The 17,312-nt window shown below is 32.4% G+C and overlaps 2 protein-coding genes across 2 annotated transcripts in view; both read right to left on the bottom strand.

Annotated features, from left to right (window-relative positions):
* Positions 1-7,636: 7,636 nt before the first annotated feature.
* Positions 7,637-12,880, bottom strand: LOC119837957. The gene is made up of 7 exons (XM_038363752.1): positions 12,785-12,880; positions 11,316-11,433; positions 10,778-10,848; positions 10,008-10,083; positions 8,691-8,837; positions 8,156-8,315; positions 7,637-7,775 (listed from the first exon to the last, which is right to left on the bottom strand). The coding sequence occupies exons 1-7, from the start codon at positions 12,878-12,880 to the stop codon at positions 7,637-7,639; spliced, it is 807 nt and encodes a 268-aa protein (XP_038219680.1).
* An 819-nt stretch (positions 12,881-13,699) lies between these two features.
* LOC119837775 (huntingtin-like) overlaps positions 13,700-17,312 on the bottom strand; it is a 30,043-nt gene continuing 26,430 nt past the window's right edge. The window contains exon 43 of the mRNA XM_038363527.1: positions 13,700-17,158. Coding sequence (XP_038219455.1) covers positions 16,739-17,158 — 420 coding nt within the window. The 3' untranslated portion in view covers positions 13,700-16,738. The remainder of the gene's footprint in view (positions 17,159-17,312) is intronic.

Here is a 17,312-nt window from a genome sequence, read left to right as displayed (position 1 = left end):
ATTTAATCCATTGTCCGATGCGGCGAGGCGGCGTGAGGTGTGTTCCGCTCACGCCGCCTACAGGAGGGCAGAGCGGTCATCCCACTTTGCCGCTCTAATTATGTGCCTGGCCCGGCAAGGGGCAGCCGCCGAGGGGGTCTCGGACGTATTTTAACCAGCTCCCGTGGCCCCTTCACTCAAGTGGCTAGACGGAACACAGTGGGGTTTTAGTCGGTAAGAATCCGACATAACCCACGGCTCCATCCCCGGGGGCCGTGGGTATCTATGCAAGATTTCCCCACTATAAAAAAAAAAAAAAAAAGGTGACAGAGTGACGAACAGACAAACGAACGAGTTCGGGTAATATGATCCCGTTTTACCCTTCGATTTTTTAATTTACCATAGCCTCTATACAAAAAATAAGAGTTTCAGTAGAGAGAAGAAATTTCAGAATTATATCAGTGCTGTAAGTATTCTTCTCATTCTATTTAAGAGCCATTGGATATAACCCAGGCTCAGTCGTTCTATTGTCTCGATATGAAGTATGAACTAAATAAATGACCATAATGAATGTAAATGAAACGCGGAGAATGTTTCATTTTACTATTTCCAGAGCCAAAGGTTGCATTCATAAAGCTTTGGAATAAAAACGGTATTTTGTGATTATATTTGTGCTTATGATTGTTATTATAGGTTGCTAAGTTTAGTGTAAGTTTTGGGAAATGGAGCACACATGTGGCTTGCATTTATGTTCTTTCAATCGACTTCGAAAAAAGGGAATAAGTACTATAAATTCAAGTGTTTTTTTTTTATAAGTAATAAACTGAACCGATTTCAATGATTGCAAGCTAGTGCCTTACATGTAACATTGGTCTAGTTTAAATTTAGTCTTTAGATTTAAAAAAAATCCTCAATGTATGTATGTTGTTTGTATGTGCATATAGCAATTTATTCTAAATTAGTGAATACGTAAGTATCTAATAAATAATGATGGAGTAGTTATGTTAAATAATCTATATAATACTGTTATTGTACTATGTATCTATTATGTATTGTTATTGTTAAAATGTTGTAAAGACGATGAACCACGAACGCCCACGACGAATCTTAATTCTTGTTAAGTGTTATTTGAGACGTTAAGTGGGTGTTAGTTGAACTCTGCATGTGCGTCAACGGTCAGTGATGTACTGAATTATTACGTTTAAATACAACCCTGTAATTGTTGACTGGTTTGCACAATTTATATATGTCGGGCGCCATTGTCGAGACATTATCAAGTCACATATTTCTTGATACTGAAATGTTTTTATACAAAATTTAAAATTAAAAATATTTCTTTGAAGTTTTTGCTCATTTTTTAAACAGGAGCTCTATTATAAGTCTATGCAAATCAAGCTTCGATTACGTAAGGTAACAAGATGCCGGTTAACGTACAACAGCTGAAGTGATGAAAAATGAGCCTCAATGAAAAACAACTGCGATAACGATGGAGCACATTCTGCAAGAGATCTTCTTTTTTTGAGATATTCTTCTTATATTGTGTGTATCACTAATTACAATGTATGCATTATAAAAGCAATTATATAACCGCTTACTCGTTTTTGTCATAACTGATTCAGAAACAGTTACAAACAGAAAAATTCATATATGTAAATAATAATCGTGATGCTGAGAATCGATCACGCTTCAGCAAGAATTGGGCCAATTCACACCGGGGAAGGTACCACACCAAATGTGCTTCGTTCAGCTATTGGGAAGCCAGTCTGTATCTTTTTTCCCTGTCCTTTCCTGTATTCATTTCGCCAATCCTCTCCTTTTACAACAGCCATCAAAAGCTTTCATAAACCATGTCTTATATAGGCTAATTAGATCAGCGCAAAAAATAACTCTCATGACTTATATTGCATAATTATACACAAAGCCAACCAAGCGGTTGTTTAAATATAAAATCCCCACAAAGGAAGCGAGGAAGCAGGCATAATGAAAAGATTCATCTTGCTCGGAGTCTCTCGTGTGCGAATTATTGGCTCTACAGTACATGTTACAGATTGCATTGAAATAAAAAACTACAGTAATGCTCCTTAGGATGATGAAGGATATTTATTTTGTTCCAAAGCATCGCAGATTAGTGTTTTTAGAGTCTGTTTATTTTTTAATATCACACTATGTGATTAACAAAAATTGTTAATCACATAACGATAACTTAAAAAAAATCCATTCATCCCTTTCATAATTCGTAGATGGGACTTCACCTTTATTTAACAATCCATAACGTTTGAATTCATATAAATAGAAACAATTTTAAGATAATTTTGTCAATGTTGCCTTCCTACACTAATGAAACAAAATATTTTGTTTTGAAATTTAGATTAAGTACATATCAAAGTTTCAAATTTTTTCTTCTTTTGAAATCTTTCACCGATATCATATAACCAAGATGCTTCAATTCTGTAATACTAAACCCATATTAACTTTATCCTAACCTAAGAACCTCGCCAAAATGACCATAGTTCAAAAATCCAAAAGTAAGCAGCAGCATAATTGGGTCTCATAGCGACAGATGTTAACGGCCAATGTATTGTGCCATCCATGATCCAGGCCAGTTGGGCCGCAGGTGAGCGCAATGAGTTACGATCCTATTCCGTACGAACACCGCTGATTTACATACCAACAAAATTAGCTGGATAGGCAGTTTTTGAATGCCCTTTTGTGGTGAGAGCATAATGTATAGGATATTATGTTTGTATATTTTGTTAAATGGGTACAAAACTATTTTTGTATGTTACTGTATGAATTTCTAAACACCTGTATATAATATAACAATGTTTACCTTAGAACATTAATCTCACTTCAACTCCCTAAAATTATAATCAATATGCTTCCATGATTTATTTAAAACCGCGACAAGTCCAGCAAATAACAAGACATCTACAGATGAAATCACTCTGTTAAATTGCACACTTACTGAAATTAATGGCTGTTGAACTCGACACACACACTAAAAAACAACGCATGACGTGGTCATTTTTTTATAACAAAAAAATTACATTAATGTGTCAAAAGCCAATCATGTCAAGTTAAATTCGTGACGTCATCGCTCTCTTAACACGTTTTACACATTTACATCCAGCTCCTGATGATTGATGAGCGGCGGAATTACGAGGGCCGGCTTTCTATATTTCAGGCATGTTTGGAGGAGCGAGGGATAAGATTGCTTCAGATCAATTTTATATGAGATCACAAGTGGTGCTGAGAGTATGGCAAAAAGACGCAAGTTCGAATTCTCGTGATCAAATTTTACCGCTTATTAAAAAAAAATAGAGTTCAATTATTTACTTACATTTTAATGCTTTTAAAATATAAATTTAAAACACTTACAAGTTACACAACATACAAGTCATGTAATAAAACTGATAGATGTCAGAACACCAGTTACAATAACCAGCTTTTTTTTATTGCCAAGTTGGTTTAGTTAAGGTTTACTTATCTACCCTAAAAAGAAAACACGAGCGCTATCATACACACACATAGTTTTTTGTTGTTACTTGTTAGTAATCTGTGGTAGAGTGATAAATTAGTCTAGAAGTTCGTTAGCTATCTCTTAAAGCCTCCATCACAGATATTATATACTAATACCTCCTTGAAACAAACTTGAATACAAATTAATTTTTATCATTAAAATTAACATACGCTTATTTTGTTATTCCTTAGACGATTCGATTCTATGTCTCATAACTTACACCATAACCTACTGAACTGAGAGATACGCCAACTTTAATTTATACGCAATCCTTTCCCGCCAACACAGTGTACGCTTAAACACTAGAATATAGACTGAAGTTGATTTATGGCACTATGAGATCTCACGACATGTTCAACTAATCCAAACCATGAATTATAATTGATTTTAATTAAATCGTACACGTTTCTGCTCTCTAGTTTAATTCGTAATGGAGCACCTCGTTACTAATGCCACAGATAACACAATACATACAAAATATACAATATACTAGTAGTGATAATGCTATACTAGTACTAATATTTTTTTTAGTGTGTGATAGGCTTGACTACCATCTCGCCTGCTGGTAAGCGTAGATGTGGTCTAAGATGGAGCGCGCTATTTAAATGTATGAGTGTGTTTTAGATATGATAATGAGATACGTAACGTCCATATCAATGAAATATATAGAATACATTGCGTATTTCATCCCACTCATAGTCCGATGGGACAGATGAATCGCCAGAGGAGAGCGTAAGTGCAGGACAAACTGCGGAATATTGTTTGTGCGGCACTACACAGTACTACCCTGGGTTCTATATTATTTTATACAGCTACAATGAAAAATAAAACAAAATATCGCCACCAATTCAATCAGTGAGAGATTCATCATCATCACCATTCAATAATGCAAGATCCGTCCAAGTACCAACTGCAATTTTAAAGATAATTCTATATAAAATTTATCGTAAAAGCCATTAGAAAATAAATCACACAATAAATCTAAGTCGATGAAATTGTGCGATTTGAAATATATATTTGTTAAAGAATATCGTTTTAAGATGTTATCCGTAAGATCCGAGACTAAAGACAAAAGCGCCTCGTTACTGCTCGCTCCACCCTCTCGCGAGATATCATCTCTGAGGAACACTATCCGCGCTTTTGTTAAGTATTATTTAGTTTATAACACTTAATGCCTTTATTAAGAGAGATAAGAAAATAGATTCACTTTCATAAAAATCTCAATGCTATGTGTCTACTTATAAACTTGAAGTTTACTTAAAGTTCATAGGACTGTTGGTCCTATGTTTTAGTACATTGAACAATTATAATTTTCAAAGTCAATGATTTATTTGTTGGTCGAGACTCTCGTAACAAGCGCTTTGTATCGTTATAATTCATAAAAATTAGTTGCGAACGGTTCGGAAAGCAATTACTATAGTAAGTATTAACAAACTGTAAATGCTCTTTTTAAATCGATTTTACGTTTCAGTTTTACGTATAAATAAATAGTGCAGCTAAAGAACTATCCTTTGGTTATTAAGCGACATTATTCTGTGGATTTTCACAATCCATAAATTCACGTTGCGGAAGCCTGTGATCAGCTACATTTTTATTAAATTGATTACAGTTAACCACAATATTTTTACAAACGTTTTAAGCTGAATAGCTGAATCTATTATATTTTTATCATATACTTTCAATGGTTACATTAGATCGGATTACAATAACAGTACTTACTATAATATAAATAGAAATAAATTTCCTATGTATGCAAAACTATAATAATCTATCGTAATGTTGTAATAAATACATGTATTACAAACATAGTAATATAACACTTTAATACATTTTTTAAATATTTATATAATTTAATGCTAAGGAAAAACAATATTTAGTTACTTTCATGCTCAATAATTCTGTCCTAGGGACCTATAAAACGAAGCTCTAGAATATACAATGAAGTCTAAAGGAAAGGTGTATTTTGTAGAAAAATTCAATTAGTTGGCATAAAAACTCGAGGTTCTTATGACAGGATGCAACTCAACCGCCGTTCCGCACCACTTGTAAATAATATCGGTGCCCTTTGCCATTCGTCTTGTGATAACAATTTATTTAAATTTATATTCATTTTACTAATTTGAAATTGAGTTGAATACCGTTGAGAAATTATAATGAAATGATGTGTTTGTTTGGGAATTATAGTAATTTGTGATGATCTATAAAACTGAAGTAAATACAATTTAAAATAAGACATAAATACGACTTTAAAATACATTTTTGATTAAAGTTCTAAAAGTATGCGAAAATTAATTGTAATTTTCGATATACTATAGATATATATATACTCGAGTATATTGATACTAACAAATAAACTTGGAATATCTTATTGTAATCTCAGTATATTATTATAATAATTTTTATGTAATATGTCATATTGTTTAAAAATTTTTTATATGCTTGAATAATAAATCAACAGTTATTTATATTTGTTGTTCTTTTTATTTCCTATTAATTCACAAAATATCAAAACCCACCAACCGACTTTGAGGAACTTTTAATGGCGGATAACTTGTGCTTAAGAGCACTTTAAGATAATCCACATATTTCAACAATGCTCCACAGACATTAGCTAATCAGATATAAATTGGATCATGCTTTAGTCCTATGACGCAATTTTATACGGCCGTAAATATAATTTATGTCAAACTCTGCATCACGTGTTGGGCTCCGCGAGCCTTGTAAAGGCAGTAGAGTAATTTCAAGTGATATCATCGAGTTACTTATTTATAAGAATTTTTAGAAAAATTGACACGAAAGAACGATCGAACGAGGAACTTTTACATTTGAAGGTTGATGGGAGATATTGTTCTTTGTTTATCATAAAAAAGAAAAATGATTGAATGTTATGTCAGTTTAGACGTAAATTGTAACGAACATCGTTTGGCTCTTTGTTGCTAAAGTTTTCTTCGCTTTTTTCTGATAGTCCCGTTAAATTATAAAAAATGGAATTGAAAATATTGTAAATTTCCTCTAGTCCATTTTGTTCATACATATTTCTTGTTTTCTGGGAAAAGACACAGAAAAGAGATAAAAGTAAAAGAACTATTAATATGGCAGTACGAGGTACGAGGAGACAGAGTCGAAAGTGAAATGAGTACATTACAATCTATAAAAACGATAAACATTCAAGGCCAGATGAATTATAACTGGAACATAAAACTCCAAAGATATGGAATGGTTTTGTTTTGCTTTACAATTCCTTACATTGACTAATTATAAATCCACAAACAGATTAAATACTCAAATAAGTAAATAAATTATTTAAAAATCTGAATAGCCACGAGCCAGACGATGCAGCCGCAACCAATGGTTCGATTTTGCTCCGCTTTAGAGAATTTTCAATTACTTTAGCTGAATGAATGATTCAGCCCGCTGTTTCGCTTCTCGGACAAAACCGGGCTCTTGAGTATACCGTTCAATTAGAGGTACTTGTTTATAGCGATCTTTAGCTAGTATCGATTGAGGGTTTTAAATTACTAATGGTGTGACAATAATTAAGTGAACAGTGTGGGGTATGCGATAAGAGCAATTAATATCGTTTTATATTTTTAGAATTAGTAGAATTGCTATGTTAGGCCTATACAATACAATGACCGTCAAATGTAAGCGCATAAAATCAAACTAACGCTAAAAAAATATCATTGATATGTATCAGTAATCAGATAATATGTAAATTGCAAATAAATAAAACAAACATTCATACCAAATTACTTTAATCTTAGAAATACAAAGAAATAATTTACTTACGCTATAACTAAATACGCTTATCATTATAACTTCCAAAGGAATAGTCGCGACGGTTGTAACCCGCCGAATGTAAACACTGCACAACTTTACGAAATGCGGTCAATTAAGCTGAGGAACTTCCCCTCAACTCGCCACTTAAGTATTCTGAATCTCAACAATACTCAACTTTAATGCGCACAATTTTAGGGTCCCTACTTTGTTTGTTTCTTAACAACTGTCCCATTGAATCCGCTTTTAGAAACCTCTTTAGCGAATTCAGATATATTTTTCAATTTAAATCAGGATCTTTGAGTAATGACACCAAAATTGAGTCATAGAAATTGAAGCGGATTGTAGATTGGATACTTTTTAATACAAGAATATAGTACCGTCAGAGTGATTTTCTACTTTTATGGTAGGTGGGGGAGGGTCTCTCTCCAGCAAGTAGTTTCTTAGCACGATTAAACCAACGTTGGCGATGGAGCACAGATTGGCACCGAGCAGAATCCTGAAATTGATATATACATATTTGTAATGGAATTGTTATTACATTTTTAATAAATTTTATTCTTATTTAAATTAAAAATAGCTCTACAGTTGATTAAGAAGGATTTCTGGGAGCGTCAAATTATTTTAATACTCTTTATACAGTGGTCGTTGATTGTTGCATAATTCGACGTAAACGCAAGCGTATTTAAATTTTCACTGCTCAAAGATGACACAACACATAAAGCATTCTTATTTGCAACCAAATATTAACTCAGGTCAGTCTATAAGAAAAACGAACTGTAGCATTTCAATTTTATACATCATGTTAAACACCAAAATCCACTTATCCAAGCAAAACATTATAAATCAAAGCTCCCGCTATATAATTGTAAAACTAACCAGTAAGAGTACCCAAGGCCAGGCCCGGGTCGCAGCGAGCCCAGCGCGATGTAAGAGAAAGCGAGGTGCTCCTTCCACCCCGAGGTGACCCAATAGATGCCGAAAAACAACATGAATGTCACCCCAACCACTGTGGTTGCGACGTTTGACCACAGACAACCTACAAGATATGTGTTCGTTAAAATAATGGTAATTATGTAATTGCTGTGCTTCTTTCAAGAAGAATGTATAGACAAGATCAATGTTACAAGTGCACAAAATGTAATAATGTCCAGCCCCTCGTGCAGTAGCAATAATTGTTAGATAGGTATATGCTCGTTTGCATAAACAAATAATATGTGATTTAGTTTACTTTAAATAAAAAATAAGTAGCTTTCGTTCAGGTGATGCATCACTTCCTTTATGGTCAGGATAAACACCCAAACTCACACTCACAACCAACCCTGCTTATCAAAAATGTATAAGTACATTTTAATAATATAAGACTATCTGATATATGCTTAATGCATCTCTTAATAAAGTAGTTAAATATCACCTGGCAAGCCAAATATCGGTTCTGTAGGATTTTTAGTAGCGTTGAGTATGGCCAGCGCCGCGGACAGCGTCGCCAGCGCCAGTTGCAGAAACAGTAGAGTTAGGAGACTCACGTATACCCCATAAGATATAACCGGTGGATCGGGCACTGGAAAGATATGTTTATAGCAAAAGATATATATGTTATCTATTACTATATGTCATCTATATGTGAAGGAAACATTTTGTATCCCTTTTTAGGAAATTTTGTAGTTTTCATTTAGATTTTTTAATTTATATAAAAAGAGTGTAGAATGTAATTTTTAAATAATACATAAAAACATATTTAATAAAATCATTACATATACTGCCATACTTTTAACACACACAAGCATATTAAAGGTTTATTTATTTATGCTTTATTGTTTTGGAATAATTACAAATTGAGACAACCTAGGGAACATTATCACAAGTGGCGGTCTTATCGCTAAATAGCGATTTCTTCCAGACAACCGGTTGTACTGAGAGGAGTTAAAATAGAGGATAGGAGTAGGGAAGAGCACGAAAAAAATATATAAAATTTCTTATATAAATTTCAATGCAGTAAAAATATATATTATATTATCATACATATATATATACAAATAGATGTAAATAGCTACATACATAAAAATAATGAACATAATAAAAAGTGAAATATAATGAATATACGTACATTGATCTAAGAACGGCAGGAAAAATGGGAAGGTTTCATAGATTCTAAGGAAAATATATATCGGATATTTTAGAAACTGTGAATGCGGATTGTTAGTGTTGTTTCAATTTATAGATTTGCATTCTATTTTGGTTATATATATAATATACAGTTTAAAAATAGCTACACCTCTCCTACACCTGTATTACAAGGTGTAGTTACAAGCGTTGCTGTGTAATTTAGCAATATAACTGAGTGCTCTTTAGGACTTAGCTGCAACCAAGCTTTATAGCTGGCACTCATTTCGCAGTCTGTTTGAAGGTTAGCTAGCTACTAGCGGACAAAGCGATATGCTGTTACATTTGGAGTGACTTTACACAACTGCCTGAGTTTGGACCCGATTCGGTAATGTTACCCCATGTTACTGGTCCTTTGTAGGATTTCTGTCATGTCAATGCTATAGATCGCATCGGATTTATAAGAACGTTTTTTTAGATAAAAATGAAGCAGATGCGTCTTGATTTTCTGTAGATGCAATCTATTAATACGTATTAAGTGACTTTGTCGATAATTATGCGTGATTTAATAAATGTAAAGGATGATGAAAATAATTCATTGATAATGACTTAATTGGGTTATACTCACGTGGATTGCTGGTGTCAACGGTGGTGAACGCGACGCAGGCTAAGTTCGGTCGGAAGCCCTGCGCAAGGGCACGTACCTGCGAATTTTTTCTAATAAAATCAATTCGTAGGTGCTTTTCTTTATTTACTTTACATGTAAGTTATGAATGATAGAAACATTTAAAAAATATGATAAAAATTGACACTATCAATCGACTACATAGTATAAAATCGACTTACATAGCATCCTACACTTCTTTGTAGCTCTTGATATAACAACAAATTAAAAAAGTACTCCAATAAGGTCTTATCCAACCAGGTATACAAACAAACAACAGCCTACATTTTTTGTTATCCTAAATTTATGTATGCGAATATTACTCTATAACTCTATAAATAGATTTGATCAGCGATATTCTTCAAGCACTATTTTTCATGAATAATATTCAATAAATCTCATCATAATAAAAATACAGAAAATACATTCATAGATAGAAAAAAAACCAAAGAGATTTTCGATATAAATAAGTACGTAACAAGACAGGTTATTCGCATTTTGTATCAAGCAATAAAACTCAATAAAGCGATTTTCAAACTATGTTATAGCGTAATATTGTGGATATAGTATACCTAACAATATCACGCACTGTATTGTAGGTACTGTATTATTCGCTTATTACTTATACAGTATGTCCTTTGCTAAACTACATTTTTAATGCGAAAGTTCGTGGCTTTACGTGTGTTTATGTTTCATGTCAAACGAGTTATGCTATAAAATTATTGAGTATTTACCTCGTCTTCCCTCGCCTGCGTGTCCGTCTTACAGCTCACAGCGCACGCATTTATGTCTGATAAACATGTCACTGAAAACCGACTCAATGTATTTCAATTTCATCAATTAAACATGATAATATGAGTAAATTAGTAATTTTTTTATAATTTTAGATTCTAATCATCGTCATAGTAATTTAATAATCTAATAATATCTAATTTATATATCAGTAAGTTCTTGAGAACATACAAAAAGCGTGTAAGTAGTTTTTGTGCCTGTCAATTAGAGACTTTTTACGAATTTTATTCGATCACAGGGAGAGTAATAATATTAATTGCCTTTAAAATCTATTAATACTTAATTTTTGAAGAATCATACAGTGGAATTAAATATTCCGCTTAGTCTAGGAGCACATTTACAATTGTGCTAAAACCAATACCAAATATTATTACATTTCAGTATTAATGTAAAGTGTACTTGTGTTGCAATATTATTCATATTTTAGTAGTAATAAACATTGTATTCTCTATATTCTACTTCATATTCCCCAGAACTTACTGTAAAGTGTATTATAAGAGGGAGTGATGAAAATATGTAACGCCAATTCTCCTTTGAACATGCCATATCTGATCACGCTGTCCTTGTTTTGTTCATCCGTGCTTCCCGTTGATACTACCTAGAAAAAGCGGCGGGAATTTAATCTATTTTCGAATAAAAATAACTGAAATTTTTACAAAATCTGAAAAATGGCCTTGTTATTTTTTACCCATGCCATGAGTGATAAATGATAAATATAGTATAGAATTTGCGCTATCTGTAGCAACTGCAATAAAAGCATTTTATTGGCATGTATTCCAAAATATAACATTATAAGAATGAATTTATGTGAGCAAAGTAGGTACACTAAAATGTTATCTTTTTATTATAACAGTGAAAATCTTGCTAAGCTGATATTTTATTCAGTGTTGGGCCGAATACAACAATCCAGTTGGATCGAGCTGGGCAGCTGCGTCAGAACTGATGTAAATTCGATTGGTAACTTTGGAAGCGTTTCGCCCAAATTGAAATTTGTTTGTCTATTTATAAAAAGGTGAAAAAGTTCCAACATTTATTCTGTTTGCGTTTGGATTGGACGGCCGCGTTTTAGTTTTCGTTTATTGCTAATACTTTTATAAATAAAAAATAGATAGAATTACACGTGAACGTGTATTATTTGAGTTTTCCTATGGTTATTGCTTTGGAAATATTTTTGTAACTTAAATTATTGAGTGCATACCGAATACACCGAATATAATATAAACATTATTTATTGATATGAAACTGTTTTGTAGTTGTAACTTATTTAAGTTTGATTATTATTTAAATCTGTTTCAACGTTGGAATTGTACGTGATCCTTGATTGCTATTTATGTCGGACCACTAGATCTAAATACTGCTGTTATTTTTAGATTTCGAGAATAAAACACTAAAGCACAAATAATAGATATACCTAACACTGAACTTAGCTTAGGTCAATAACATTCAAATATATTATTTTTAAATGATTTTATATACATGTCACTCTCTTAAACTTTAGGTATTTGCATCTAGAAATAAAAATACTTAGGACATTTTTAACAGTTACATATTCAATTTTCAAGTGCAAAATTGAGCTATGCGCTTCGCTTAGATAAACATTTAGATCATAATAGGTATTTTCTGAGATTTTAGAAATTCAGTTGTAGGTAGGTACATACTACAATGAACTCGAGCTCTGTCAGATAATTAAAAAGTACTTAGTAGTTGGTAGTATTACTGAGTTAGTCGTAGTACTGAAGTTAAGAAACAAAGTTTTTAATAATAATTACATAATGAAATTTAGATTAATCAAAATTCAAAAAAGTCTTTTCATTAGGTCAGTGATTATTCATAAGCCTAAGTATTTTTGTCGCCATAAAAAGATAAACGTGGAATATTACGCAGAAACCATTGATGTCCATCTAAGTTAGTGGAGGCGGTAACTTGAAGCAAACAAATCATGAACTTACCCACCCCTCGCTAGCGAGTGCGACAATAATTAGCAGCACACTCAAAATCCCCGAGAGAAACGCACAGAAAATGTAACTTCGCCGTGTCTCCGCCATCGCGCCGCTCCGATAGCCCACTACTAATTATTATCAGATAATTACGATAGGTATTGGATAAGCTATTGCTGATAATGTGCCACTCATCAAAATTTTGATAAAGATTACAATTTTAAGTTGAATTTTTATCTTGTTTTTGAAGTGTATTTCATTAAATGTACCTACATAACCGACGCAGTAGTTACAAACTAAGTAACTATTCGTTAAAGAAATGAGTTGGGCATTTGGAAGAAGCTAGTGGTCCGCAGACGTACTTTATTATTACACAAAGTTAAAATGAATGTTGTTAAGTCAATGTAATTATTAATAAATGTTTTCCACTAAAAAGTTCACCGACAAACCAGGTGATATTTCGTTTCTAACTTGTGCATATAAAAAAAGTATCCTGTGAACTCATGACCCGTTTTGCGAAAAGTTATCAAAAACTTATTCAACCATTCCTTTTATCACGAAATCATTATTTCAGCCTTGCAGTATATAAGTGACGCATCTTCTATTAAAATATCATAATGTTTAAGTCTTACTTTCTGAAACAAATCGTCTTTGTTATTTTACAAGCATTCCTATATCTAACTCCAACCGCCATGATCCGGCTAGCTCGACGCATAACATCGAAAAGTCATCCAATTTTCAGTTCAGTCCGACATTGGGATGCGGATCAAATTCAGATTGCAAATTTGATTACACACATACGACAAGGGGACAACGGAATTTAAATAAAAGCTTGTAAAACTATTTTTCGTTTGTATTTATCACAACAATAAGTATATCAATGTATTCGATTTAAAAATTCATAGAAGTAGAAATAAAACAACGAAATATATGAAATAATTTATTGCGGAAGCTTTTAAAAATATAATTTAAACTAATTTATAAAACATACTTCAGACTCACACGGTGCTACTTCTTACACATTCACACATACATTAGCTAGTCCACTAATTTATTATTGGGCATTCATTTCAATAATAAGTGACCACTTACATAGACCATGTTGGATGATGCCAAGCCATTTTCAAAGGATGCAAGGCTTATTAATGATTCATACCTGGGAGTATGAGTTTCTATCAAATATACTAGAATAGTCTATGTCTATTTCAAAAAATTGTTTCTTGTAAACTTCATTGAAGGCGCCTAAATAGCCATCAATCGCCATGGAATTACATGAGTATCTTCCATACATTTAATTATAACATTATATCATTTCCAAATATTGTATAAAATCGCGTATTCTCTCACAAGACAACACATTTATCAGTTCAATTAATGCTAGAAGCAGTTTCTTATAGCTTAATCGTTTTTCCATCAGGATCGAATAATCAATTCATGACATAACAATTGGAAAACAACAAATCATAATAATCAATTGTATAATTATCATATTGAATTTTATTTATTAAATTTCAATACAAATATCACGATAGCAATGTCATGTCAAAAATTGGACTAAAAACTTGTCTGACTGTAAGCAAAACTCGAACTTTGAACGTTACTGCCACATAATTGAGTATGAATTTCAATGAAGGTTCAGAAACACACAATTCACAAAATCAGCAACTGTGAATTTATAAGAATAGCTATTTTAAACTAAAATCTAAACATCTTTCAAATTTTCAGAACTGGACCAAATAAACCTCCTTTTTTGTTGAAGTCGGTTGAAAATTTTATATAACATAGGTAATTTCAAAATTCTATATTTCAAAAGTAAACACTGAAATTCTACATAAAATGACAACACTGTTAAAACCGGGAAAGAATTGAGGACACTACAGAAGGTTCGCTACAATGTATCCTAGACTATAGCAAACACTAAGGCCATCCTAGATTTTGTACTACATTTCGCAACAACTGCTAGCTCAATGTATGACACTGTACAGTAGGGCTGACACTCAATAAATAAATCACGAAAAATAATTCAACTTTTTTATATAGAAAATACACGGTTTTGTTTCGTTGTTCAAACTCATCAACGAAACGTCTAGACTGTTTCTGATGGTACTCATGGGCAGATAATAATAACATAATTCTTTTCTACAAAAAAGGTTACCAACGTCAAGGAAGGTACCACTTCGCATTCTAAAAAAGGCAACAACCTCTTTAATTTTTGGGTAAGTCGGTTAATAGTAAAAGATTGGTAAAGACGCAATATAACCCTGTCTGGATCTTTTATCGTCCTTTTAACTGTACAATTTCATACATTACGGTAATTACTACACTAAAAACTAGTTTTTCTCAAAAACTACTAATCAGCGGTCACTTAAGTCTAACAATGTTATCAATGAACACTAAGTTTCCACAGTCGATTATTACTTTCTTTCTTCCTTATGTTACTTACGAAAATAATGTATGTGATGTATTGAAATTGTCAATAAATTATACAAAAATATACGAATAATTATTATATTTTCACATTATATGTCCTTATTATAATAGAAAATGTAATTATTATAAAAAGTATATACATATTATAATGTTAGTCAATTAAAATTTAATGCATAATTTGAAAATAATATCCCATTATCAAGAGAAAACAGAACTAACATTTCATTTATTTTTTATTGCTGTTAAAATATTTTTGTTAAAAGTGAATTATATATTTCAAATTTAACTCTCATTGAAGTGGTCCTATGTTATTATAAACTTAATTTTGTTTTACAGAGTCAAGTAATTAAAAAAGCTATTGCGTTTCAATTTACTTCAATTACGATTAAGTACATATATTACCATCTTAGGCGATCTAAGTATTCGAAACCGTAAAGCGAAAGTCCCGGGTTCGAATCCCATGATCATATTTCTTATACTTTTCCATTTTTTTACCATATTCAAACATCCAATTCTTAAAAAGTTTAGTAACAAAACAATATAGATTGTTACTTTAATGGTTTTATTAATAACAACCGATTTCTATAAAAATACTCATCATCAAATAAATATATACCAATATATATAGAGATCGCATTGCATACACTTAATTTACAACCGCGTTTCACAAACTGTTTGCAAAATATTAGCAGACGGTTATTCAAACGTTACTCAAATTTGAGTAGCTCTTAGAATTCTAACTCAATTTCAAGTGAGGTATGGGACCGATTTATTTCATGTGTTGGATATCAATTGTGTTTTAACATTCTGTTGGATAAATAATTGCCAATTAAAATACAGATGTCGCTTTCATAACTGGTCAAAATTCTTATGAAATGTCAATCACAAAAATCCCATAAAATATCGAATCGCTTAGATGACTTTTTCGATAATATTGTGCCCAACTACCCTCACTTTGTTAAATAATAGTCTTTGTGTCTGGCTGTGATTTGTTATCAGCCGACTACATCAATTAGGCAGTTGTGTAGAATTGCAGTACATTCTTATTACGATCAAACTAATATTTAACACAATCCCTTTATTGATTTAAAACATGATTATTTTTTTATTGATTTATTGTTTTACCGGTAAGAAAATCATTTTGTCAACATTTAGTTTCAGAAATTATGCGTATGTTATTAATTGTATCGACTTAACGCAATTCTTAAGTTTCTTTTGAGTAATTATTCGTTTAGATAAGATTTATTTTTATATATTTTGAGCAGCTCTCAAAATTGAGTAGCGTTTGAGTGATCAATACAAACCATATTTAAATTTAGATATTGGGTTTTTTTAACATAATAAATATATTCATTGACTACATTCTCATGCATCTTTTAAGGCATAAACAACTTTTTAAACACACAATTGACTAAAATGGTCTTTTACAAATAAATACTTAAAAGGATTTAAACCTCGATTTATTTATATCCAACAGACTAAACATAAAAAAAAACATTAACAAATAATTTTTTGCCAAACCCCTCACCCCCAAAATCATCTCACCTCACTATCCTCATTCATCAAACTCAAACACTGTTTCAAGTCATCCAAAACTTCATTCTCCTCACACAACTCTCTCAATCTCACCAATTGGGGCTCAGTAAATTGCGAGTGCACCGCGACCATACACAGGAACTTTCTATCCGCGAAAGGCATGCTCGCACTTGGCTGGAGGATATCACTAAAGATGCCCAAATCCTGTTCTTGCTTGTAGAAGCCTTGCCGGAAGATGTTGAGGGCGAGGGGGAAGGAATCCCTGAAGTGCTGGATGGGGGAAGCGCTCACCAGCAGCGGGAGGAGGGTGGTAGGAAGGAGTGGGGGAGGAACCTTGCCGGAGACCAGGTGACAGAGGGCCTCAAACATCCACCCGCTGAGTACGGGCAATTGGTTCTGCGATACGGATGCTTCGAACACCTGCGGAGTAAGCAATATGTTAAAGTAAATTTTGTTTTTTATATACATAGTAAGGTAGGGTCGTTTGTAGTTATATGTAGTATGGATTCATTCATTGGCTTTATTGCGTCACTATAAGGTCTCCATTTCAATAATGCCAAACCACATTGTAACA

Source organism: Zerene cesonia, chromosome 29 (genome assembly GCF_012273895.1).
Source record: "Zerene cesonia ecotype Mississippi chromosome 29, Zerene_cesonia_1.1, whole genome shotgun sequence".
Lineage (NCBI taxonomy): Eukaryota > Metazoa > Arthropoda > Insecta > Lepidoptera > Pieridae > Zerene > Zerene cesonia.
Note: the sequence above shows the minus strand (reverse complement) of the source record. Positions and strands in the feature narration are given on the sequence as shown.

Bases quoted from the DNA above. Each gene is read 5' to 3' on its own strand.
- LOC119837957 (XM_038363752.1), bottom strand. From the start codon at position 12,880: ATGGCGGAGACACGGCGAAGTTACATTTTCTGTGCGTTTCTCTCGGGG. The intron at 11,434-12,784 runs GTAAGTTCATGA...CGCTTTTTCTAG, and splicing joins CACTCGCTAGCGAGGGGTGG to GTAGTATCAACGGGAAGCAC. The intron at 10,849-11,315 runs GTAAGTTCTGGG...GTCGGTTTTCAG, and splicing joins CTCTTATAATACACTTTACA to TGACATGTTTATCAGACATA.